The sequence below is a fragment of the Electrona antarctica genome, assembly GCF_951216825.1.
Source record: "Electrona antarctica genome assembly, chromosome: 19".
NCBI lineage: Eukaryota > Metazoa > Chordata > Actinopteri > Myctophiformes > Myctophidae > Electrona > Electrona antarctica.
The window spans coordinates 11,217,058-11,242,681 of NC_136800.1; the positions used below are offsets into that span (position 1 = coordinate 11,217,058).

The 25,624-nt window shown below is 43.6% G+C and overlaps 1 protein-coding gene and 1 long non-coding RNA gene across 2 annotated transcripts in view; one reads left to right on the forward strand and one right to left on the reverse strand.

Moving 5' to 3' along the window:
• The window catches only part of LOC306943462, a 94,582-nt gene extending 72,741 nt beyond the window's left edge, over positions 1–21,841 (reverse strand). The window contains exons 1-2 of the long non-coding RNA XR_013792407.1: positions 21,702–21,841; positions 19,461–19,525 (exon numbers count right to left, since the gene is read on the reverse strand). This is a non-coding gene — a long non-coding RNA (uncharacterized lncRNA). The remainder of the gene's footprint in view (positions 1–19,460; positions 19,526–21,701) is intronic.
• The window catches only part of LOC306943461 (A-type potassium channel modulatory protein DPP6-like), a gene marked incomplete at its 5' end in the record, with an annotated part of 72,826 nt that overhangs the window by 40,722 nt on the left and 6,480 nt on the right, over positions 1–25,624 (forward strand). Inside the window, 13 exons of the mRNA XM_079529823.1 lie at positions 303–401; positions 5,986–6,080; positions 6,188–6,262; positions 6,852–6,904; positions 7,900–7,981; positions 12,180–12,300; positions 19,068–19,222; positions 20,047–20,144; positions 20,276–20,402; positions 21,250–21,288; positions 21,724–21,831; positions 21,931–22,022; positions 25,557–25,604. Coding sequence (XP_079385949.1) covers positions 303–401; positions 5,986–6,080; positions 6,188–6,262; positions 6,852–6,904; positions 7,900–7,981; positions 12,180–12,300; positions 19,068–19,222; positions 20,047–20,144; positions 20,276–20,402; positions 21,250–21,288; positions 21,724–21,831; positions 21,931–22,022; positions 25,557–25,604 — 1,192 coding nt within the window. The remainder of the gene's footprint in view (positions 1–302; positions 402–5,985; positions 6,081–6,187; positions 6,263–6,851; positions 6,905–7,899; positions 7,982–12,179; positions 12,301–19,067; positions 19,223–20,046; positions 20,145–20,275; positions 20,403–21,249; positions 21,289–21,723; positions 21,832–21,930; positions 22,023–25,556; positions 25,605–25,624) is intronic.

Below are 25,624 nucleotides of genomic sequence, written 5' to 3' on the forward strand. Positions count from 1 at the left end.
TTTCCCTCTGGACAAATGTGCCCTTTTGAAAACCTTGTTGTGGACCATGGTGACATGGATCAATTCTTGATAAAAAGCTTCTAATATATTATTTAGGCCCCAAAATCTATAAATCTCACACTATTAAGGCAACCGGCCGGTTCCACGCGCTGCACAAGGTGCCCTTTTTTCACTTGAGCACCTGCCCCTCTAAATGTCTGTGCACGCCACTGCTTGAATGTACTGTAATGGTGTTATGACCCAGAATTATGCCAAATTAATTTTGTTCATTTTATTTCCCTTTCTGGTGACGTACTTGGCAGATGAAGATGACAGTCTTGCCCTCAAGAAGAAAGTGACTGTGGAGGACGTATTCGGACAAGACCTTCACATCCATTACCCAGATGCCAAATGGCTCAGTGGTAAGACGTGAACAATTTTGACTTTGGCTTTTAGGACGCACCTCTCAAACAAGTCAAACACATGCTGATCTGTACTATTCATTCATGTGAACAGGACATCATCTCTGGAGTTAAAAAAGGGTGTCATGCAAGGTCAATTGACTTTCATAGCAGTGATGGCATTTGTGGTCCAAGCCATAGCCATGGTTAATCTCTCGCAAATGAAATGACACTCAGACATTGTTTCAACATTATTTAGCTGTATGCAGGCTCAGATATGAAGTAAAAAAAAATCCTATATATTTTTTATTATGATTTTTAAATATATTCATGCATTGTTCGGATAGTTAGGCCTACATACACACACAGAGAGAGAGAGAGAGAGAGAGAGAGAGAGAGAGAGAGAGAGAGAGAGAGAGAGAGAGAGAGAGAGAGAGAGAGAGAGAGAGAGAGAGAGAGAGAGAGAGAGAGAGAGATAGGACATGCAGCATGCGCAAGGACTGAGCCTTAATGGTATTCACTCTAATTGAGCCACCGGGTGCCAGCAAGTACTTTTACTACAAACAGGGAGACCTCATAGAGTTCATACCAAGGCTCCAGTGAGTATCTTGCATCCACCACAGTGTGGTGTATATTGTATAATTTGCACTCATCTCACAGTGAGGAGGTTTTAAGGAAGTATATGCACAAGTGGTTTGCTATATGTCTTTTTAACATTGATGGCATATCAAGTGGTTAAGCTCATGAATGACAGATCAGCTGACGGAGTGTTGTTATATCTAGTGTGCATGATGAACATGTCAGAAGCTTCACATTAGTCCTGTATATCAACATCTAATCACTTCAGGACCCATGATGTCACTGTGTCCTTCACCCAGCTACAGAGGCATGACAAGAATGCTCTCAGCCCTGGACAAAAGCCCCAGCTATTCACTGTGTGACATTGTTTCTCTTCAACGTTAAATGAATGCAATCAGCCTCGGTTTTGTGCTAAATGACCTTCTGATAAAAAACTAAAAGCAAATCCAATGAGACAACCTTGTACTTCAGTTCCCCCTCATCAATATTTTGTGGGCTTCATAGTGCATAATTGATCCATGTTGCGCTTTGATCACCGCCTGGCTTGGCAGCATTTTGGCACAGCTCAGAATTACGCTCACCCCCCCAGACTCTCACGGAGAGGAACAAAGTTTCACCTTCACCCGTATGTGTACTTGTACTAACATTCATTGCCAACCTACATCTCCTTTGCAAGGTCGATTATTGCTGGGAGATATTAGTCTGGAAAACATCCAGTGAGAATGGTTCGTGCTAGATCCCGGGAGGTGTAGGCACGGGGTGCACAGGAACAGTGGAACGCCCGGATATTGAAACCCTATTCGGATGGGATTACTTTTCAGGACATCCTATTAAGTAATTGTTACCACAGGACATCTGTAATGTTAATGACCAGTGTGCACAGGATAAGAGATCTCTGTAAAATGTGTTGCTATGGCTCGGCTTTATTTTGTGATAAAAATGTAGGGTTGATTGCAAGCTACTGCAGCTACACTCATGATCCATCCATCCATCCATCTTCAACCGCTTATCTGTAGTCGGGTCGCGGGGGCAAAAGCTCCTCCAGAGCAACATTAGTAACTTCCTCCTGGGGGATCCCGAGGCGTTCCAAGGCCAGTGAGTCGATGTAATCCCTCCATCTGCGCCTTGGTCTGCCCCGAGGTCTCCTCCCAGTGGGACGTGCATCGAGGACCTCTCTAGGGAAACGCTCGAGAAGCATCCTAACCAGATGCCCGAACCACCTAAGCTGGCTCCTTTCCAGGCAAAGAAGCAGCGACTCTACTCCGAGTCTCTCTCGCATGACTGAACTTCTCATCCTATCTCTAAGGGAGATGCCAGCCACCCGTCGGAGAAAACTCATTTCGGCCGCTTGTATTCGCGAAGTCGTGACCTTATTCTTTCGGTCATGACCGAACTTCATGACCATAGGTGAGAGTAGGAACGAAGATTGCTCGGTAGAATCTAATTAGGCAGAAACGTTTTTGATTGTACAAACTACGGTTTAAGAGTTCTACCGTAAGCCTAAACATGAAGCGGCCTGGTGCCACCATGATGTCAATGTGGAAGGAACAGTTGGGATTATGTGTCTTCTTCCTTGTCCTACTTGGAGTGTGCATGGAAAGTCTGACGCCAATCAGCCAATCATTTTTGCAAGAATAGCACACGCACACGCACACGCACACACACACACACACACACACACACACACACACACACACACACACACACACACACACACACACACACACACACACACACACACACACAGTACACTTGAGCATACCAACTGTGCTAAACTTTATTACAATGAATCAATTAAACCACACCAACAAATTTGATTGGTTGGGGATGCTGTCTGCCGTTCTTTTGTTTCTGGGATCGAGCTATAATTAATCACTGAAAATTGATTGAGCCTGCCAGCTGGAGGCTGCAAATTATGGGGACTGACACTGACGACAACAAACAGTTCTGTATTTTAAATAACAATTAATTTGAAGAGGTTAGCGTCAATGCTGTTGTAGAATAACTAACTAAATTAATTAATTAATTAATTATGTGCCCAATCAAAATGCAATTTGGCTGAGGGTCCCTATTTCCAGTTCAACCTCAGCTCTGCAGCACACAGGGTTGCAAATGTGGGCAGGAGAAATATTGTCGCTGTCAACTTTTAGAGTGTCAAGCAAAAGTGGTGAAAACAGCAGATCTACAAGCTCACAATGCATCACATCGTGACATATTGTGATCTTATTCATCTGCTATATTCACTATTTTTGAAAATTGTCGTTCCACTTCCTGAAAAGTTACACTTTTGGACATACCTGTACAAGGTTTCCACCCGACAGCTATACAATAACATCCTATATCACAAGACCAGGCATATTGCCAGCACGGATCTTGCCATCAAATTGATTTGATCATCCTGACACCCTGGACTTAAGCCTGCACTAGCAATGTCAACTCTTGGCAATAAAAGAGGGATGTACTGGATTATATCTATAGCTGCAAAATGTCATCAACTGTAACAGTTGTCACGAACCGCATTCAGCCAACATGATATCAGGTTTGAGCCAAGCAGTCCTCAGCCTCATCTGTACTCGGCCTTAATATTGTCTCCACCAGGCCGAAGGCATGGGGAGAGAGTATGTTTTGCACTCCGTCCATCCGTGTGTCCGTCCGTGTGTGTGTGTGTGTGTGTCCGTCCGTGTACAGCTAACGATGCCAAACTTTGCACACTCTCCCTGGATGCCAACGACGGCCTGTTATAGCGCCACCATGAGGCCAACTTTTGCAAAACACATTTTTGTAGATTACTCCTACACATTTTATCCATACATCATGTAAATCGGTATACACAATCTCTATAGTCATGTGATCAACACGGATCTGTCCGCTTCCCCATATTCCATCCCCATTAGCTAAGATTGCCTTCCAAAGTTTACAAAATTGGTCCGTTTTGAACAAAATGCCTCAAATCTTAACACAGCGTGCCATTTCCGTGCAATTATGCACACACATTCCCACTAGGCAGAGGAAGAAATGCCACTTAAACATTTTTAAATTAGCCTCATGGTGGCGCTATAACAGGCCATTTCCTGTTTTTACCTATAACTGCACCGATCTGTGTACAACTTTGTATGCGCACTCCCTAGAGGTCAAGGAAAAACCTTTGTCCTACATTTTTCACATCTGCCTGTTATAGCGCCACCATCAGGCCGAGTTTTGCAAAACACAGTTCTTTATATTACTCGCACAGATTTTATCCATACATCACACATATTGGGATACACTATTAGTCATGTGTTCAACACAGATCCGTTCGATTTTTCATATAATACACATTTTGACCAAACATCACAAATGCTATTATCCTGTTGGAGACCTGTGCTCCGAGGGGCACTTTTTATAGTTGGTTCTATTTTTTTTTAAATTCAGCAGTATTAAAGTAACCTTAAGTTTGTAAAAGTCATGTCTTGCAATCTGCGACATATTGCTTACAATTTCATGGGAACCTGCCTGGACCTCGACACGTCCGTTGAGAAAAAGGGCTTGACTTTCCACTACGACACAAAACCATGAAAATATAACAGCACACTGTATGCCCAAGAGTATTAAATCCAGGTTAATGAGCTCCAACATATATTTGTCCTGTAAACGGGGATGGATGAAAACATTCCAGATATGCCTTATCAGGAGAATGAGAGGCTCCTCCCTGTGGTGCAGTGTGGTCTCTCATGGGAGGAGAGGCTCCCTGCATGGAACACAAGGTGGTGCGGACAGTGACACATGGCACTAGTCCAGAGGGCAGACACGCAATGCTGGAGAAAGTACAGTTTTTTTCTTAAGTAAAAGTATCAATACTGCAATGTAGATGTACTCTGTAACAAGTAAAAGTCTGGAATTCAAAATGTACTTCTGATCTGCTATTTTCAAATGGCCGAAATGTATATAGGGCAAGCTAAGAGCAAGTGGTTAGTGTACTTTTGTAACTGGTGGAGTAAAAGTATTTGGACCTGAGATGTAGTGGAGTAGAAGTAAAAGTATTGGAAATTGGAAATACTCAAGTAAAGTACAAATACCTGAAGATTGTACTAAGTAAATGTACCTTGTTACTTTCCACCACTGTAGCCACACATGCACGCAGGTTTGGACAACACACACACACACACACACACACACACACACACACACACACACACACACACACACACACACACACACACACACACACACACACACACACACACACACACACACACACACGACTCCGTCCACTATAGTGCTGCAGTAACTGGTATTCCAGTTAATGGCTCAAACTCAATATCTGTCAATAGCCGTTTCATTAACAACACATATTGATATTAACAGCCTGGTGCGCAGGGCCAAATGAGGCCCCTGGGCCACGGCCCCACTGGCCCAATGGCCAGTGGGGCCGTGGCCCAGGGGCCACGTCTCGGCTCTTGGCTCTCAGGGGCCCTTAGGGGAAATTGGACAGCACTGTACTGGGTTTGAGGCCCTGAAAAGGGCTCCTGGGGACCTTCATTGGCCATTGTTTTTGTTAAATTTAGGTCAAAAATCTGATTAAAACACGGAAATTCTGCGCGCATGCGCGCTATGGGGCCCCCTAGAAAATGTACCGGCCCAGGGGCCCTCGTCGGGGTTAATCCGTCCCTGCTGGTGCGTGTCCAAGTACGTGTTTTAGAGAAGACTATCCAGGGATAGCCTAAATTAAAGTAGGCAGGGAATACTGCCTGTGGAGTGTTACTGTCTGTCTATGCTGGAACAGTGTGTGTGTGTGTGTGTGTGTGTGTGTGTGTGTGTGTGTGTGTGTGTGTGTGTGTGTGTGTGTGTGTGTGTGTGTAATGTGTCCTGCTGATGTTACGGACAATGATACTTTGGCAGTAGTCCAGAGGTCGCACGCACGCACGCACGCACGCACGCACGCACGCACGCACGCACGCACGCACGACACATTAGGGTCAATTATTAAATATACTGTAGCAAAAACAAAGATATCAATGTCTAATATGGGAATATGTGTCATTTCCAGATAACGAGCTGCTGTACCGTACAAGAGATGGGGACGTTGTCACACTGGACATTGACACGAAGAGGAGGGTCATTGTGGTGGACAACAAGATGTTTGTAAGTGTCAACATTCTGTGCATTTTATTTTACTATTTCTTTTTGCTACATTTTGTTGCAGAAAGCACTAATTGCATCTAACAAGATGTTCTCCAAACCTCAACCAGGAAGCATACAAAGCCACCAAATACCAAGTGTCTCCTGACATGCAGCATGTGCTGCTGGCCTTTGGCGTAACCCCAGTGAGTGGAATCTTCCGTCATGCTACTGTGCCTCCTCGTATCACATATTTCAGCGTTGATTTTTACTAATACTATGACAGATGTTTGTCGACTACCTTTTTTCACTGACGAAAACTAAATGGAAACTAAATGAAAACTAAGCTATGATGACTAAAACTAAGACTAAATATATTGACAATTTCGTCAACAAATAAAAACTAGAATAAAATGTTAGGAAGGGACTAGTGGACAAGAGTCATTTTACACTTGGTTGCATGCTGAAAATAGCAGATCTACAAGCTCACAACGTGTCGCAGGCTCGCAGTGCGGCGCGTTGTGAGCTTGTAGATCGGCTATTTTCAGCAAGTGTAAAATCAGTCATTACGATGGCAACAAGGCCCGCCAAAATACATTTTAGTCGACTATTATGATACTTAGTTGATTAAAACTAGACTAACACTAAAACACATCCAGGTGACTAAAACCAAATGAAGACTATTCAAGAGACTGACTGAGACTAAAATCAAAATTTCCTGTCAAAATCAACACTGACATGTTTCCAGGGGCCGTTGGTTCCACTGACTGCTTGATGCTGTGTTTGGTTCTACAGGTGTACCAGCACTCCTACACAGCCAGTTATATCATCTGCAGCCTCGTTACACCGTAAGTAAGACCCCCTGCATACCAGTCGTTTGTCTTTATATCTTTTTATTACACGGCTTGGTTGAATACTTGGCCAATCGCTGAATTCAGCGGGTGTTATTTCTGGATAATGACCGCTCTGCTCTATAAACAGACTAATGGCTAATCAACGGCAGCTTTGATCAAAGCCTGCCTCAGATCACTTGGATCATATCAATCCGCACTTCCGCATCAGTGCTGTAAAAGAGGTGCTGGCCCGGTACAACTTTTAAAAGGAACTACTTTCTTGAGCGGAATACCCGCAGACATATTTTGTATGCTAAATAGCCTAAATAAAACCCATGTTACTTATAGCCCTTTTGTGTCAACTGTCTATTTATTATTTGATGTAAGTAGCCGTGTAATAAGTGGGATAATGTCTGGCTAGCTGTCCAGACATTATCCCGACCCTTGCATATCATCTGCAGCCTTATTACACTACAAGTAAGACCAGCAGCATGCCAGTCTTTCAGAGTACCAGTTCTCTGTAATGTGACCCGTTAGTGCTGCCACCTTGTGGGACTAATTTGAATCCCATCCATTCTTATGTGGCACACATACAAAAAAAAATATGGCCTGTTTTTAGGTCTTCATCCATCTATGTCAGCATACTTCACTAAATGTTCCAGATTTATACGCAGTCGAGCAAGATCAGCGTATGTTAAAATAGACTGTGGGTGATTGCTTAAACCCCCTGCAGGGCAGCAAACTCATGCTATGAATGACTGTGCATGAGGGCAGCAGTTTTACAACATCTTGTAAAACACGGGGGGGTGATTAAAAAGACATTCATATATAGCATACATATATATATATTTACTGTATACCGTGTGCTCTAGTCTACACAGTAAAATATCAATGTAACCATTTGTAACTCAATTTGGTATGCATGCTAGATGCTCAACTGTGTACACTTTCGGAGATAAACTCGTGATTTTACAGTTTATTGTTGACATACTGACGTGTCATCTCAACAGCGACACATGGAGTCTGAACCCCCCTGAGGTGCGGAACGCTGTCCTTCAGTACGCTGGTTGGGGACCGCAAGACCAGCAATTGGTAAGGAGAGCACTTCGTCAACAATACACGCACTAAATGACCCTAGTAGCCGACGCTAGTGATTGGCAGGAGGTCAGGTCAAACTGACCTGAGTTACTGTACTTTGACCGTTTCTTCTGTGTACACCAAATCTCTTCTTCAAAAATAGCCGATCTACAAGCTTCCAACGTGTGGGCAAACGTGACACGCTGTGAGCTTGTAGAGCTGCTATTTATGACGAATGTTAACCCCACAATAGGCATGCTGGGGTTGAAGTGGTTAACTGAGAAGGATAGCGTGTCCCTCTACATGCTATATATATTTATTTATACATTTATTTAGACGGATTTAGCGAAAATTACCCACTTTCAGCTGAAAAGAAGTGTCTGGAAACTTGTATCAGAGGAGACACATGCTCCTTTACACCCTCCCTAATGAACCTCCCAGTGATAAGGGATGGCAGAAACAAGCTAAGGGAAAGTACAAGGAGAATTAACTGAATTACTAAGTAAGGAGAAGATGGGGGAAAAGAAAAAATGTTAATGTTATGTGAAATGTTATGTATTGTTAAGGAAAATCAAGCACCTTTTCTTCTTTCATGCATGATTTAGCCTACAACTTGTTTTACTTACTATAACTATAAGACATCATTTTTGCATGTGATGCTAAAACAAATGTTTCTTATGGTGTTGCACTTCACGGAAATAAAGCTGTGTATTTTTGCCAAATTGCACACACGCACGCAAACGCACGCAAACGCAAACGCACGCACGCACGCACGCACGCACGCACGCACGAATGCACGCACGCACGCACGCACGCACGCACGAGCGCACACAATGGGGGTGCACCATATGATGATCAGATATAAACATTTCAAATGTGTTCTGGAGGACTTTGTCTGTCAGAGGAGAAATTGCTCTAATTTGCATACAGTAATCATGAGCCCGATTGTTCCTTTTGTTGTGCTACTCTGTGTTCAATTATAATGAGAAGTCGGGTAAACCTGGGAGGAACAAGATGAGCTTTCATCTTTTGCCTCCATCTAATCTGACATTATACTCCCATTTATGGCTGTAATGATTTCCCATTATGTTCATTTGAATTGGATTAACCCATTCAGGACGGTGTTTTAAGCATTATGTTTTTGTTGTTTTTGAAAAATCTTTCAAATGTCGCGCAAATCTTTGAATATATATTCTTTCAGAGCGAACGTTTTTAACTCAAATCGTTGCTTCTTCATGGGAGGTCCCTGGAACAAAATATTTTCAGATGGGGGTCGGCGGCCAAATACTGTACATATACGTTGTAATTCTGGGGCTCCTTGACATGAAATAGTTTGAGAACCACCGACGTAGAAACATAGGGTTTTTCAGAAAACTGTCAGGATTTAGAAGACATTTGTAGAATCTGGTGTCAGTCCTAAATGGGTTAATAGTAAAGTGTTTCCTCTAAACGTAAAGATGATGGGTGTGTTGGATGGATGGTTGGTACTGTATCTGTGTGCTGCAGCCAGGCATCAGGTGTGTGACGCACAGAACAGGGAGATGAATCGTGATCTATGCTCCTCAAGTCATTAAACCGCAGGCGATTACTCTACCATGACAGGGCAATCAGCAGGGCCAGGTCAAAGTGGGTGCGTGTGTCTCCACGCACGCACGAACGCACGCACGCACGCACGCACGCACGCACGCACGCACGCACGCACGCACGCACGCACGCACGCACGCACAGAGAGCAGTGGTAGATAAATGAATGCAGATAAAGGTTGGGACAGTAAATCCTCACATGTGACCTGCTTGATCTTCCAGTTATGAGTACCGTGTAATGCCAACGACGTGTGCACGGCATGCACGCACGTACGCACGCATGCCACGCACACACGCACAACAGGTGTCTCTAATGTTGCCAGTTAAGAGCCAAAATGGCGTAACTGCTACCAGCAAAAACAAGTCACTGACCTACATACCTCAATTAGTCACCCTATTGTAGTCAAAGCCAAGATATATATAGCAAGTTGGATTTATTGGATAAGGTTTGTAAACACAACACCACTCAAGTTCAGCTCCTCCTCCACAGCTCAATGATTCCACACCTACTGCCCACAGGCAATAAAACATCTAAATATCACCTGCCTCCTCTGCTTTATGTACTGTATCTCTGACAATACTCTGCTCCTGCTGAGCTGTTAGGGACCACAGAGTGGCCCTACACTGGACTAGCCTGTCTTGTCTCTGTTAGGGACCACAGAGTGGCCCTACACTGGCCTAGCCTGTCTTGTCTCTGTTAGGGACCACAGAGTGGCCCTACACTGGCCTAGCCTGTCTTGTCTCTGTTAGGGACTACAGAGTGGCCCTACACAGGCCTAGCCTGTCTTGTCTCTGTTAGGGACCACGGCGTGGCCCTACACTGGCCTAGCCTGTCTTGTCTCTTAGGGACCACAGAGTGGCCCTACACAGGCCTAGCCTGTCTTGTCTCTTAGGGACCACAGAGTGGCCCTACACAGGCCTAGCCTGTCTTGTCTCTTAGGGACCACAGAGTGGCCCTACACAGGCCTAGCCTGTCTTGTCTCTGTTAGGGACCACAGAGTGGCCCTACACAGGCCTAGCCTGTCTTGTCTCTTAGGGACCACAGTGTGGCCCTACACAGGCCTAGCCTGTCTTGTCTCTGTTAGGGACCACAGAGTGGCCCTACACAGGCCTAGCCTGTCTTGTCTCTGTTAGGGACCACAGAGTGGCCCTACACAGGCCTAGCCTGTCTTGTCTCTGTTAGGGACCACAGAGTGGCCCTACACAGGCCTAGCCTGTCTTGTCTCTGTTAGGGACCACAGAGTGGCCCTACACAGGCCTAGCCTGTCTTGTCTCTGTTAGGGACCACAGAGTGGCCCTACACAGGCCTAGCCTGTCTTGTCTCTGTTAGGGACCACAGAGTGGCCCTACACTGGCCTAGCCTGTCTTGTCTCTTAGGGACCACAGAGTGGCCCTACACAGGCCTAGCCTGTCTTGTCTCTGTTAGGGACCACAGAGTGGCCCTACACAGGCCTAGCCTGTCTTGTCTCTGTTAGGGACCACAGAGTGGCCCTACACAGGCCTAGCCTGTCTTGTCTCTGTTAGGGACCACAGAGTGGCCCTACACTGGCCTAGCCTGTCTTGTCTCTGTTAGGGACCACAGAGTGGCCCTACACAGGCCTAGCCTGTCTTGTCTCTTTCAGACTATTGCCCTGTCTGCAGTATCAACTGAACATACAATAGGCATACAGCTAACCCCTTGCACACAGGCACTGGGTAAAATAATGGGATTGCAGAGTGTCAGACATTCACCTGCAGCCAGCACTGATGTCTACTACTTCCCCTCTGGCAGTGGCAACCTGGGCTGGCCACGGGGGGCTTAAATCAGCTGTCAGCTTAGTCAGACCCACCGCAGGCAGACCGCCCGGCGCCTGATGTCTCAATCAGCACGAGGACAACACAATGTGTGTGTGCTTGTGCGTGTGTGTGTGTGTGTGTGTGTGTGTGTGTGTGTGTGTGTGTGTGTGTGTGTGTGTGTGTGTGTGTGTGTGTGTGTGTGTGTGTGTGTGCGACTGTGCGACTGTGTGTGCTTGTGTGTGCGTTTGTTTCCATGTGTACATATACATGAGTGTACATATGTGTGTGTCTGTATGTATATTTCTGTCTATGTGTTTGTATATGATGTACAACATAGTTAGTTAATACATAACCTTTGTGCATGCATGTATATGTGCGTGCATGTAAATTGTACATGTGATTGACATTTGAAGAGAGAGCAGGACAGATGTTACATCAGCCTCAGGGCTTTGATCAGCAACATTGCTTTTGAGATGAATACAGCATGACTCCTAATGAAAGACATATCCTTTTTGTGTTTAACACAGTGTGATAATAGGCCAGAAGTGTGTGTTGGTGTTGTTGTGTAGATGGAAAGTTACAATCAGGTTACAAGCATTAGTTGATATGTACTGTATGTAGCGTTGCAGTTGCAGCTGTTTTGCACAACTGGAAATGGCGTAGAAAGTCAGCCTGGCATCATGGCCAGACTAATACCACTGCGTGCCGAGGGAAATATTATTTATTTATTTTTATGGCGGATTTGTCCGTTTTTAGGCTAGTAGAAAGTCTAAATCCACTCACAGCCACAATAACAACAACTTTGGAACACCTACAGCGACAAACTATTGATGTGAAAAATTGTGTCTATCCAGATCTTCATATTTGAGAACAACATCTACTACAGGGCGACGGTAGACAGCCGTACCATTCGCCTGGTGTCCACGGGTCAAGACAGAGTCATCTTTAACGGCCTTGCAGACTGGCTCTATGAGGGTAAGTCTTTATTTACCGGCCTCTCAGACTGGCTCTATGAGGGTAAGTCTTTATTTAACGGCCTCTCAGACTGGCTCTATGAGGGTAAGTCTTTATTTACCGGCCTCGCAGACTGGCTCTATGAGGGTAAGTCTTTATTTACCGGCCTCGCAGACTGGCTCTATGAGGGTAAGTCTTTATTTACCGGCCTCGCAGACTGGCTCTATGAGGGTAAGTCTTTATTTACCGGCCTCGCAGACTGGCTCTATGAGGGTAAGTCTTTATTTACCGGCCTCGCAGACTGGCTCTATGAGGGTAAGTCTTTATTTAACGGCCTCGCAGACTGGCTCTATGAGGGTAAGTCTCTAACGGCCTCGCAGACTGGCTCTATGAGGGTAAGTCTTTATTTACCGGCCTCGCAGACTGGCTCTATGAGGGTAAGTCTTTATTTAACGGCCTCGCAGACTGGCTCTATGAGGGTAAGTCTCTAACGGCCTCGCAGACTGGCTCTATGAGGGTAAGTCTCTAACGGCCTCGCAGACTGGCTCTATGAGGGTAAGTCGTTATTTAACGGCCTCGCAGACTGGCTCTATGAGGGTAAGTCAACGCCAAATCCAGCTATGCTACACGGAGGAAAGAAATACTTGATTAAAACTGTAGTGCAATAGTAATACAACACCACATACACGTGGGAGAGTCTTTCCTCTTAATTAAAGCAGTGATCTTGCTAGTTGCTACAGTATAGGTTCCAACTGTGGCACCATATTAGTGTGTGCGCTGGTACTGTAGATCGGCTATTTTCACAGAATGTTCGGCTATTATTACTGCCGAATGTTGGCCAGAAAAGGGATGCTAACGAGATCACGTGGTTAAAAGGAGCACATTTGTTTATAGATGGTAGCAACATATGAGACAAATTTGAAAGTCTGACAAACTTTTAATTGATTTGATTTGGTAGCGCTGACTAAATCCTGTCCCTGGGAGGCACCAAGCGTGACTAGAGTTGGTGTTTATGACTCCGTTTGAAAGCACACACAGCTGGCTACGTTTCAGCTCCCCTCCCTCCTCAGGGTTACACCCACACAGCTTGTTTTTTATGTTTTGGCTTATGTTAATTAATTAATGTCTGCATGCACCACTGCAATCTCACTCAGCAGCTGTTCACCAGCATGTGTCATTTGATACACAACATTTTCTGTGACTGAAGTTCTAATGACATATCTCTCAAATACTTTTTGAGTGTATTGGTTTGCACTCTGAGACTAGAGGTATTGCTACCTCAATGTTGGTGACAGATTGCTTGTTGTTGCAGTGTTGATATGTTAACTGTTGCGGAATCCTTCAAAGTATAGTTTGGGCCTGTTAATTAACTGTCATTTTTTTGAAAAGTAAATGCTGTGTGTGATACAATTCAGTTGTAATTTATTTTGCCTTGCTATCTGACGTTTTATGACTTTAGAGTGAAACAACTGAACATTTTTCAGAAACAGATTTATATGTTGTTTCTAGTATGCTATAGTACCATGTTCTGTGTTGTGGAGGTTAGATTGACAAATATTGTTCAATGTCTTGCGCAGGTGTGTGCTGCTGTGCCATCTACCAGGATTTCACAGTAATTTTTAAAGGTGGTCCAAGGGTTACCACATCTTTATTGGCTTTGGTAGTCACCAGGAATATCCCTCGGCTGTCATGATGAAGCTTACATAAGCTAGAAGGCTCAAAGATTTGATTAGGATATTTCCTATAGAAGCTACAGTACTACGGCACCCATGAAAGAAAGGTAGTCATTTTCATGGTGTGTTATGAGCTGTGTTATGAAGAACTAGTCCTCAGGTCAGGGGCAGAGCCTGCCTTTCCATCATATGGGAGAAAGTGCCTATCCTATATTAACACACTTTGAACTGCCTCCCGCGATTCAGTCTAATGTCCCTCCCCGCCAACCGTAGGATAGGGGTCTTTTCTTCCCAAAAAACAGGAAGCAAAATTGCCTTTAGCTAATGTGACCATTGTAACGTTAAAAGTCATCAGAAGCGTTAATAATATTGTAACCGTGAGGTTGCGATGATTTAGTAATGAGCCCCTAACATGGACGTTTAGTAATGAGCCCCTAATGGACGTTCTGTTCAATCCCCTCAATCTGAGCCTCAATTACGAGAATAACGCGTGCAAAGATCACGCTTATAATGGAAGTGGACGGCGGGGAAACATTTCATTGACGGACCACAGTGGAAGTGGAAACATTTCATTGACGGACCACAGTGGAAGTGGAAACATTTCATTGACGGACCACAGTGGAAGTGGAAACATTTCATTGACGGACCACAGTGGAAGCGAGTGTTGCCCAGCGTCGGGCAACAGCCACAGTGTTGCTCCATACTATACTTGGCACAGACACTGTTCAGGGGTCTGCCATGACAATACTCACACCAAGGGCCACATGTGGCCCCCAGGGGCCGGGGGCACAGTGTTGCTCCATACTATACAGACACTGTTCAGGGGTCTGCCATGACAATACTCACACCAAGGGCCACATGTGGCCCCCAGGGGCCGGGGGCACAGTGTTGCTCCATACTATACTTGGCACAGACACTGTTCAGGGGTCTGCCATGACAACACTCACACCAAGGGCCACATGTGGCCCCCAGGGGCCGGGGGCACAGTGTTGCTCCATTCTGCACCAAACTTGACACAAACACTGTTCAGGATTCTTCTATAAGTTTAAGCAATATTGATATTACAGTAAAAAATCTTGTCTATATCAAGTAATTGGAAAATTCTGCTGAAAGCAACAGTATAGAGATTAGCTGATATTTTCCCTACAAAAACTATTTATTGTTAATGTGGAATTAAATTTTTCTAAATTTTGCGATGTCTTGTTGAATGTTAATTAAAGTATCCTGTAAAATGTAGCTTCACAGTGGAAATGAGAAGCCACTGGATTGGTCTTATATGAAGAAATATTAAATGTTCTTCCACCATGACTTGCAATTAAGTGTACCCTCTCTTGTTGTTCGTTTGATGAGCTTTGAGCTTGAACGGACATGGTGGTGTTTCATTTGATGAGCTTTGAGCATGAACGGACATGGTGGTGTTTCATTGAGCTTTGAGCATGAACGGACATGGTGGTGTTTCATTTGATGAGCTTTGAGCATGAACGGACATGGTGGTGTTTCATTTGATGAGCTTTGAGCATGAACGGACATGGTGGTGTTTCATTTGATGAGCTTTGAGCATGAACGGACATGGTGGTGTTTCATTGAGCTTTGAGCATGAACGGACATGGTGGTGTTTCATTTGAGCATGAACGGACATGGTGGTGTTTCATTTGAGCATGAACGGACATGGTGGTGTTTCATTTGAACGGACATGGTGGTGTTTCATTTGAGCATGAACGGACATGGTGGTGTTTCATTTGAGCATGAACGGACATGGTGGTGTTTCATTTGAGCATGAACGGACATGGTGGTGTTTCATTTGAGCATGAACGGACATGGTGGTGTTTCATTTGAGCATGAACGGACATGGTGGTGTTTCATTTGAGCATGAACGGACATGGTGGTGTTTCATTTGAGCATGAACGGACATGGTGGTGTTTCATTTGAGCATGAACGGACATGGTGGTGTTTCATTTGAACGGACATGGTGGTGTTTCATTTGAACGGACATGGTGGTGTTTCATTTGATGAGCTTTGAGCATGAACGGACATGGTGGTGTTTAATTTGATGAGCTTTGAGCATGAACGGACATGGTGGTGTTTCATTTGATGAGCTTTGAGCATGAACGGACATGGTGGTGTTTCATTTGAGCATGAACGGACATGGTGGTGTTTCATTTGATGAGCTTTGAGCATGAACGGACATGGTGGTGTTTCATTTGAGCATGAACGGACATGGTGGTGTTTCATTTGATGAGCTTTGAGCATGAACGGACATGGTGGTGTTTCATTTGATGAGCTTTGAGCATGAACGGACATGGTGGTGTTTCATTTGCAAACACAACATGTGGGCAATCTATACGGAATACGGGTAGAAAATCATTCTGTTTGTACAGAATCCTGCTGGGCAGCTGCTGTTTACTTCCCTCTGCCGTGTGCGTGTGCATGTGGGCGCGTGCGTATGTGTGTGTGTGCGTGTGCATGTGGGCGCGTGCGTGGCCACATTTCTCCAGCCGTATAGTAGAATAGTAGAATTTGATAGACGTTGTAAACTTGTGAATTCACAACGCAAGAGAAATGGTGGTTTTATGGTTACAAAAAGATGTTTAGAGTTAAGACTTACAATTAAGAAAAGATTTAGGTTGGGGTTATGGATAGGATTAAACATTCAGACGTTATAGGTTTAGGGATTGGGGTTAGAGTCGATGTCACAGACCGGAAAATAGCCGATCGACAAGCTCACATCATGTCACACTGAAACACTTTGCGAGCTATTATTAATATTTTTTTAACATTTCAGGAAAATCTTTACATTTATTTGGAAAATGTCTACATTTTAATACAGCAATGCATTTATATAAAAATCACACCCGTGTGAACTGAGTGGTGTAAGGTCTTATATAGCCTGATCAGCTGTGGTCTGACGTAATGTCTGACGTAATGAAATCACACCCGGGTGAACTGGGTGACCGTAGCAACCATGCTCATTTTTTGGTACGAACAGACAGACAGACACGTAAACTAACAAAGCCAGTCGTAGGAGTGGTTTACACCACTCAAAAAGAAACGCATGCACTTTGTAGTTAGCATTTTTTAATACTTTTTATCTACTGTATTTTTAAAAGCAAGCTAATTTGACAGAGCAACTTTATATACTTCGACTGAAGTACTGGGATTGACAGTACTGTACTGTAGCCCACCAGTCAATTTTAGACCAGGCATGTGCTCGTCACCACCATGCCCTTCAGTACATGCCGACCTCATTCTGGGTCACACACTTAATTAAGCAGGCTCATTTTCTCTGGGCATATACTGTGAGCCTTGTGAACACTGCTGCTACACAGACAGCTGATACCATGAACTCATCAAAGGCTTCACTCGTTTTATTGAAAATAACAGGCTGGCCTGATTCGCAGTGAGACGAGTCTCACAAGATGTGAGGAGTTTCTAAAGCAGTGGTTCCCAAACCTTTTCATGTCAAGGACCCCCAAATTCAATTACCCTGCAGACCCCCATTAGAAAATATACGCTAAAGACCCCCATAAGAGAAGATTTTTACGGCTCTAGCAAGTTTGACCTGAATTAGGCTACGGTACCCCATTTAATGGCATTTCTATCTCTGGGACACCAATGTATATTGTAAAATCAAAGTTAATGTAAGACTTGAAAAGAAAATAAGGTAATCCAAGGCACTCCGTCTTTGGTGAAAAATTAAATAGTTTATTTGATGAGCAAGGCAAATTTGCCTTGCTCATCAAATAAACATTTTTCACCAAAGACGGAGCGCCTTGGATTCCCTTCTTTTCTTTTCAAGTCTGCAACTTACACCTTTGACAAGCAGTACAACTTGGAGGAAGGATACCTTTTGTCTATATGGTTGTACCTGTATCACCAAAGAGCTCCCATCTAAGAGCCACTAACTGATCCCTGCAGCGCTTCCATTCCTCTATTTCCAGAGGTCCATGTGACCACTCTCAGAGTTACAGACCAACAAAAGGTCCATTTGGTTCCAAACTATCATTTAGCTGCGGACCCCCTGGAACTCCATCAAGGACCCCTGGGGGTCCCCGGGCCCCACTTTGGGAACCACTGTTCTAAAGTGTATAGATGATCTAGTCGTGTGGGTTTCTGCAGATCTTTTCTGCCCCCTGCTGGATAACAGTTGCTCTGCAGGTAAATTACATTGCCAAAGACCAACACCCTCAAAACAAAGAAAGGGAAGCTTGGAGGACAGTAGAACACATGATACCACAACCAGCAGGTATTCCTTCCACACCACTGTGGCTCTCTCAGCTTATCTCACCCCGTTGGACGAGCTGACCAACACCAACAAATACAAAGACCAACGCTGACAAAATACACAGGGTAGCGATTATCAAACAACATCATGATAGAAGACGGTAAAACGTTTACTTTGGTAGCCATCTGAAACCATAATGAAGCAGATGTGTCACGATGTGGAGTAATGCTTCCCCAATGCAAAGGACAATAGTAATCATTAGCTGTTGTGATCACATATCTAGTCAAACCGTTAATTCTTTGTCATGCTCCTCTTCTCTGTGATAAATGATAAATGACAAAACATGATGTTGATCCAGAGAGAACAATGAGTATAAACATATTTCACACTGTCAACGTTAAATAAGACTAACGTCTCTCTATTTCTACAGTGACAGTGCAATAAATCAGACATGCATGCTAGATAGCTTCCTGCTAAACTTGTGTCTGTTTAAATTAAGTCACATGAAAGATGTCTTAATTTGTACAGGATGTGAGGTTTAGACAATTACATACAGTATGTATACTGTACACACAGACGCACGCGTGCGCACACACTAAGATTAGAGTATTTGAATTGGTCAAACCAGCAATACATGTTCAGAACAGAAGCATCTTTCATAAAACCCAAATATTTCATAAAAGCAACGGTTAAAGCTTCACTATGTGATTTGATTTCTTTCACTGTTTAGCCGAACGTAGAACAGTAAAATATCAAAATATCATAATTGTGTTAATTATTTAGGAAACAAATCATAGATTGGGACTCGGCCTAACAAAACCTTTCAGTAGTGAGATTTGTTTTGCTTTAATCCCTATAAATGACAGTGCTGGACCTTTTTCATTTGTTTACAGAGGAGATTCTTCAGACCCACATAGCCCACTGGTGGTCCCCAGATGGCCAATGGCTTGCTTACGCAACCATCAATGACACTCTGGTGCCCAAGATGGAGCTCCCAATCTTCACAGGCTCCCCGTATCCCTCAGGCCAGGAGTATCACTACCCCAAGGTAGGTCCACATCTCACAATCACAGCATTGCACAAACAGTTTATTCTCAATAAATTTGACATCATCTATAGTTGCGTTGAAGACCATAGTGTAAAGCATGATTCATAGTTAGTTGCATGGCAGTGTTGCGCGCAGAAATAGCCAACCTACAAACGTCTAGGTCTGCTATTTCAGCCAACCTCCAACCTTGTAGGTCTGCTATTTTAGGCACACAGTGCCGTCGTGCGGCGGAGCATACCTTAGGCTTGTCACTTCTGATCCATCTTGAACCCGGCATCAGATGTAACCTGTGATCAGTGTGACCTGTGAACAGAACATTTTGATGTAGTTTTAGTCATAGTCTTTTGAATAAAATTCCATTCAGTTTTAGTCATATTTTAGTCATCTGAAATGTTTTACTTTTAGTCTAGTTTTAGTGGACTAAATATCATAATACTAATAGTTGATTTTGTTGACAGAAATATATTTAGGCTGGCCTTGATGTTGTCGCATGCTGAAAATAGCCGATCTAAAAGCTCACACAGTTGTGAGCTTGTAGATCTGATATTTTCAGAGCACAACACTCGAGCGCTACCAAACCATAAAATGACTTAGTTAGTTCTACTGGATTTATTTTCCACTGATCCCTCCCTAAAAATGTAGTCTAGTTTGTTAGTCTAATAATTTGTTTTATTTGTCATGGTTTTAGTCATCATAGCTTAGTTTTTATTCAGTTTTTATTGAGTTTTTTGTCAGTGAAAAAAAGTAGTCGAACATTTTTCGCCACAGTTTTATTCGCCGAAATGAACACGGCCTGTGATCCGTTGTCCTCTTGCCCCGTGCAGGCCGGGGAGGAGAACCCTGTGGCACATCTGTCAGTGGTGAGTCTGAACGGTCCCCTGCACACCGTCGTGATGAAGAAACCCGATGACCCCAGAATAGGGTGAGTGGCAGCGCCATGATGGTATCACACTGTGGATGAATTAATGAGCAGCGGAGCCCCGCGGCACTTTCTTCAGACAGCCTACAGAAACGTGTCACTGCGGCTGTGTGATATGGTCTTCTCCTTTCCAGGAGGGAATATTATATCACCATGGTAAAATGGTCCTCCAGCACCAAGCTGGCCGTCAACTGGCTGAACAGAGCCCAGAACAACTCCATCCTGACGCTGTGCGAGGCCACGACTGGGGTCTGCACTAAGGTGAGACATACTGTACATGTGGTGGAGAATAACTACATGCATTTACTCAAGGAATGTGTACTTACATTAACCCATTTTGACCTCAGATCAGATTCTAAAAATGTCTTCTACATCCTGACAGTTTTCTGAAAAAGCTGTTTCTATGTCGTTCTTTGATTTTTCAAAAATAGCAGACCTACAAGCTCGTAGCGCGGCACTCGGTGCCGCGCTATGAGCTTGTAGATCTGCTATTTTTCAATAGCTAAAGCATAATATAATGCTAACACCAAAAGGGGTTCCCGCCTAAAATGGGTTAAGTACATTTCCACTTTGTGATAGGCCTACTTCTACTGCACTACATCTCAGAGTTACTTTAGATTATTAATACAAAACATGGATTCATTTCTAAATTAGATGAAGCCACCCAGCAGCAGATAAAGTCATTAGAATCAGTCCCACATTGCTGCAACATTATAGTGATGAAAACAATTATGAATGAATTATGCATTATGAGAGCGATGTACTGTAAGTAGTACATTTTAATTCCAATACTTTTGTACAGGACTTGTGGTATCGCTCCTTTTACTTAACCAAATGAACCCTTATCGTCCTTTTTCTGGGCATATCATGGTGGGTGAATATTCTGCAAAAATACAATTCTGTTAATCAATGAGAGGAGGGGCTGTGTTGACACAGTCTCCTTGAAAAGGAGTTCATATTTAAGTGATGTTGTACTTTGGTAGAATATTTGGACATACATGTACAGTACAGTATATCATGCTGAGCTAGCTATACAAGCCAAGATTCTACCAAAGTGTAGAGATTTTGATTCATTTTGATTAATGCAAGGAATTCCTTGTATTTTCAGAAACATGAAGACGAGAGCGAGAGCTGGCTGCATAGACAGGTAAAAGATGAAAACACAGTTAGTGAGCTTGTTCTGGACTGAACCAGGCTGTGTGTGTTGCTAAGTGTGTAGGCGTAGGACCATGAAAGTAGTCGGAGTTTGTAGATGGGTCATCTTCTTCGGCATGCGACACCATTGTACGACAAAAGCATCAAATTGGCTTTGTACATTTAAATGGAGCACACGTGTTTAGACTTCAGACAGAAAAGAACAATAAAAGCACACACATCCACTCACTAAAATACTTTTCTTGGCGCCTGGCCGAGAAAAGTCTGCAAACTGGATCATGCTCTGCAGCTTAAAAAGTTATAGGTTCCTTTTACACATTTGGACGAGATATTTCGAGCCTCTCGGCTGATGAAGAGGACCTTGCTTTCCTTTATAGCCTTCAGACAGACACTCTTAACACTTACTTCTTGCTTCTTTCCACTCTAGAATGAAGCTCCGCTGTTCTCCCAAGATGGATTGAAGTTCTTCCTCACCAGAGCCATCCCCCAGGGTGGCAGAGGGAAGTTCTTCCACATTTCAATGTCTACTTCAAAGGTACAGTATAGACAGCAGTTCTACAGTGCAGCACAATGACATGAATCTGATCTGAGGTCCAAAGCATTGACTGAATGTAATGTTGTTCTGTGCCTGCAGCCCAACTCCAGCATAGACATCCTCCAGTCTCTGACGTCTGGAGACTGGGACGTCACCAGCATCTTGGCCTACGATCAACACAGGAACCTCATGTGAGACTCCACCACACCACATTTTTTAAATCACATTTATGTTTAAGCTACACTGGGGATGCATGGTCACTAACCCGTCTTTCAGTTTCAGCGATTACATCTGTGATTATTTAACATTCTAAATAATTTAAACATTAAAAGATGTTTCGGGAATCATTTCACAAATGTATTGAAGAAGTTAACTAACCTGTTTGTTTTGACTCTTGGGCTCTTGGGCGGTCAGTCCAATCAGAGTTTATAGACTTTCAAAAGGAATGTTGCCATATATTCTTTTAAAGAAAACTTAAAATTAGGATGAGACAAGGTACACTACTAGGCTACAGGTAGTGTTATGTGTGCTACTGTCAGACATATTGGCTTCTTCTTCTTCTCTGAGTTTAATGGCGGCTCACAACCAACTGTAGGTGCATATCGCCACCTACTGTACCAGTGTGCAAATATCTGGACATAGTAGTTCAGACTACCATCTATTATCTTTAAGGGTAGGGTAGCTCTGGTCCATAGCCCTAATGCCGTTGCATTAAGGCTATGGGACCGTTCTCTTCCTGGCTCGCATGAAACGCAGACCAGCCTCTCCTCTGTTACGGAAATAAAAATAACGTTTCACCTACTCACCAATACAAAGGCGGCTTGTGTTATTAGAAAGCCTACTTTCCTTAGTGGACGCACTCTGAGCCCCCCACCACAAGTATAAAATGCACTTTTTGGCCAAAAAGGGATTTTATTTTCACCGAAAAATAATAATATATACTTTTAGTTACTCTACTGTTTCTGAACAGTTTCTGAACTGCCCACAGCCCTCCTAGAAGACACAGAGTAGAAACAAATGGTGGTATTATATCATGAACATTAGTGAGGACCAATCATATGAAGATAGGTTGAAAAGTGGTGAAGTGGTCCTTTAAGAAAAACAAAAAGAGACCTGGAACATACATTCTATTGTTTTATCACACAACTCCCTAATAATATCCCTTCTAAACTCGGGTAGAAGGGATAGAAGGGTAATGTTACTTCCTTCAGTCTTAATGACACTTAAGGTTGTGTTCCATTCAGGTCAAATAAAGCCAGGGTCAGGTAAGGGTGATGGTATTGAGCACGTCGGCTCACTGGAAAGGTTCTGCTACACTTTAATGGAATAGTCTTAACACAGCCGACGCGAATCGCGTATCAATACGTTATCAATTAATCAAACGTCGGGTGCGGATCACGTATCAATACGTTTCAATCACTTTTTTATAGCATACTTTCATTCATCTTTTTACCCACCCGGACAATGAAGAACCATCGCCCTATCATTGCTGCTTCGTCCCGCTCACGTGATCAGAAAAAAAAACCAAAAAAAAAAAAAACCCTCCCCTCCTGAAAACAGGAGGGCGGACCGCTTTACGTGTATAAACCAGTGTAGAATGGCTGCGCCCATGCCGATGTAGCCCGTGTGTGAAAATAATCAAATTTCACCTAACCTCGCCTCACCAGGCTTTCCTCCACCTATTGGCTTTTATACTCGATTCCCCCCTCCCCTCCTGTTTCTCCTGCAGGAGGAGAGCCTTGCGAGATGGGGGCTCATGTCTCGGAAAAAAACAAACGGAACGCTGTTACGCTGCCTAACACATGATCTGCAGATTCTGCACCAGATCGGCAACACACATGGACAGATGCATGTTTACTTCTTCATACTGTAGCGACCAAACGATCCCCGAGCCTACAATACTACGAACTAACAAACGAACCACAGTATCGAGGGGCCGCCATGACAACAGACAGTCTACCGTTGGTGGATCACGTATCGCCATGCAGAGCCGTCATAATCGGAGATCGCTCAGACGTGTGATTGTAACGCTTTTTTATTCATTATAATTGTAGTGATAAGACCGCAATGAACGCGTCGGGGACGTAATCGACCCGGGTGTAATGTATAACGAACTTTTCCGCGACCTAAACCGTGGTGTTGTCATCTGTGGAAGTCATTTTTTCCTTCTCGTCGACATCACAGCCGGGTGACGCTTTTTTTCCCCTCCATCGCCCCCAAGCTGCATGCCCATAGCCTGGCTTGGCCAGCCTCATAGCGGGGATTCACTGAAGATTCTTCCCCGGAGGAAACATCAGTGAACCATCGCTATGAGTCTGGCCGTGCCAGGCTAGCATGCCCAGGCATGTTCCCCTACACTAGCTTGAAAAACAAAATCAGCTGATGACAACGCGTCTCACCGTTATACTATAGTTCTGAACCGAACGGTGGAATGGGACTTTTTATAGCCGTACGGATCAAGACTTTTGCTGCCCAATGTGCCCATGACCCCCCCCCAATGTTACTGCGATCAAAACAATGAAAGCAGTGAGATAGATTAGGCGAGGCGGCAATCATCATCAAAAAGAAAGCATAGTTATGAAGGTTTATAGTCAGACATTGACAGGCAGATATAACAATAAACACAATAAATATGCTATACATCCTATACATCGAATGAAAGCCCTGAATGTGTACTTTTACGAGGAAAAGAGTAAACATTGATCCCATGTACAGTTTGTCATAAATTGGATACTGGGTGGATGCACATTGCGCCCACCAGATATAACTGCAGAGAAGACATGGACCCGAACAGTTGCACCGCGCAACTATAAAGAACAGTTGCACCGCTCACTTCACAGGGGTGTGATTTTTATTATTACAGTAGAAGTTTACAGACCAAACTGTAAATAAAAGGTTTACATGACTTTCTGTCTCAGTCCGTATATAGCGAGCTGTAGTGAATAAGTACAGAACAGTTGCAACGCTCACTTCACAGGGGTGTGATTTTTATTATTACAGTAGAAGTTTACAGACCAAACTGTAAATAAAAGGTTTACATGATTTTTTTATTATTACAGTACAATTTTTTTCCTTATGAAAGCAGAGAGTCTTCTGTTTCATACGGTATATAGTATTTATATGTCGCTATAGGCCTTATTTTGTGAATATTGAGGAGTTCACGTCCATGTCTTCTCTGAAGTTATCTGGTGGGCACAAGCTGCATTCAATAACCAATTACTGTCTAACTGTAGATGGGATCAATGTTTACTGTTTTCCTCGTAAAAGTACACATTCAGGGCTTTCATTCGGTGTATAGGATGTATAGGATATTTATTGGGTTCAATTTTATATCTGCCTGTCAATGTCTCTGACTTTAAACCATCCATAACTCTGCTCGCTGTTCAAGATAACCACTTCCAGGCAAATGCAGGTGTTGCAAAAAGGTCAATATCTCCAGAATGGAACATGGTAAAATCAAAACGTATTTTTTTAATTGAAGTGGACAAGTTCAGCTTTCTTTTGATGTAGGCGTGTGATTCTCGCTATAAGAGAACATTTTACTGTGGGCCCCCGAACAAGGCCTTTGTGCAATGTTAAACGGCAGCAACATCCAAATAGGCCTGTTGAGATCTTGCAGCAATCAAAGTGTTAATTGGTATTCTGGTAAAACCCAGGAGGATGTCACATTACATTTTCTTTCTTTTTAATGGCAATATGGTTGACTGATGCTATTGTTTCCCCAGATACTTTCTGAGCACAGAGGATGACCCCAAACGACGACACCTGTACAGGTAGGACCCCATTCTTGAAC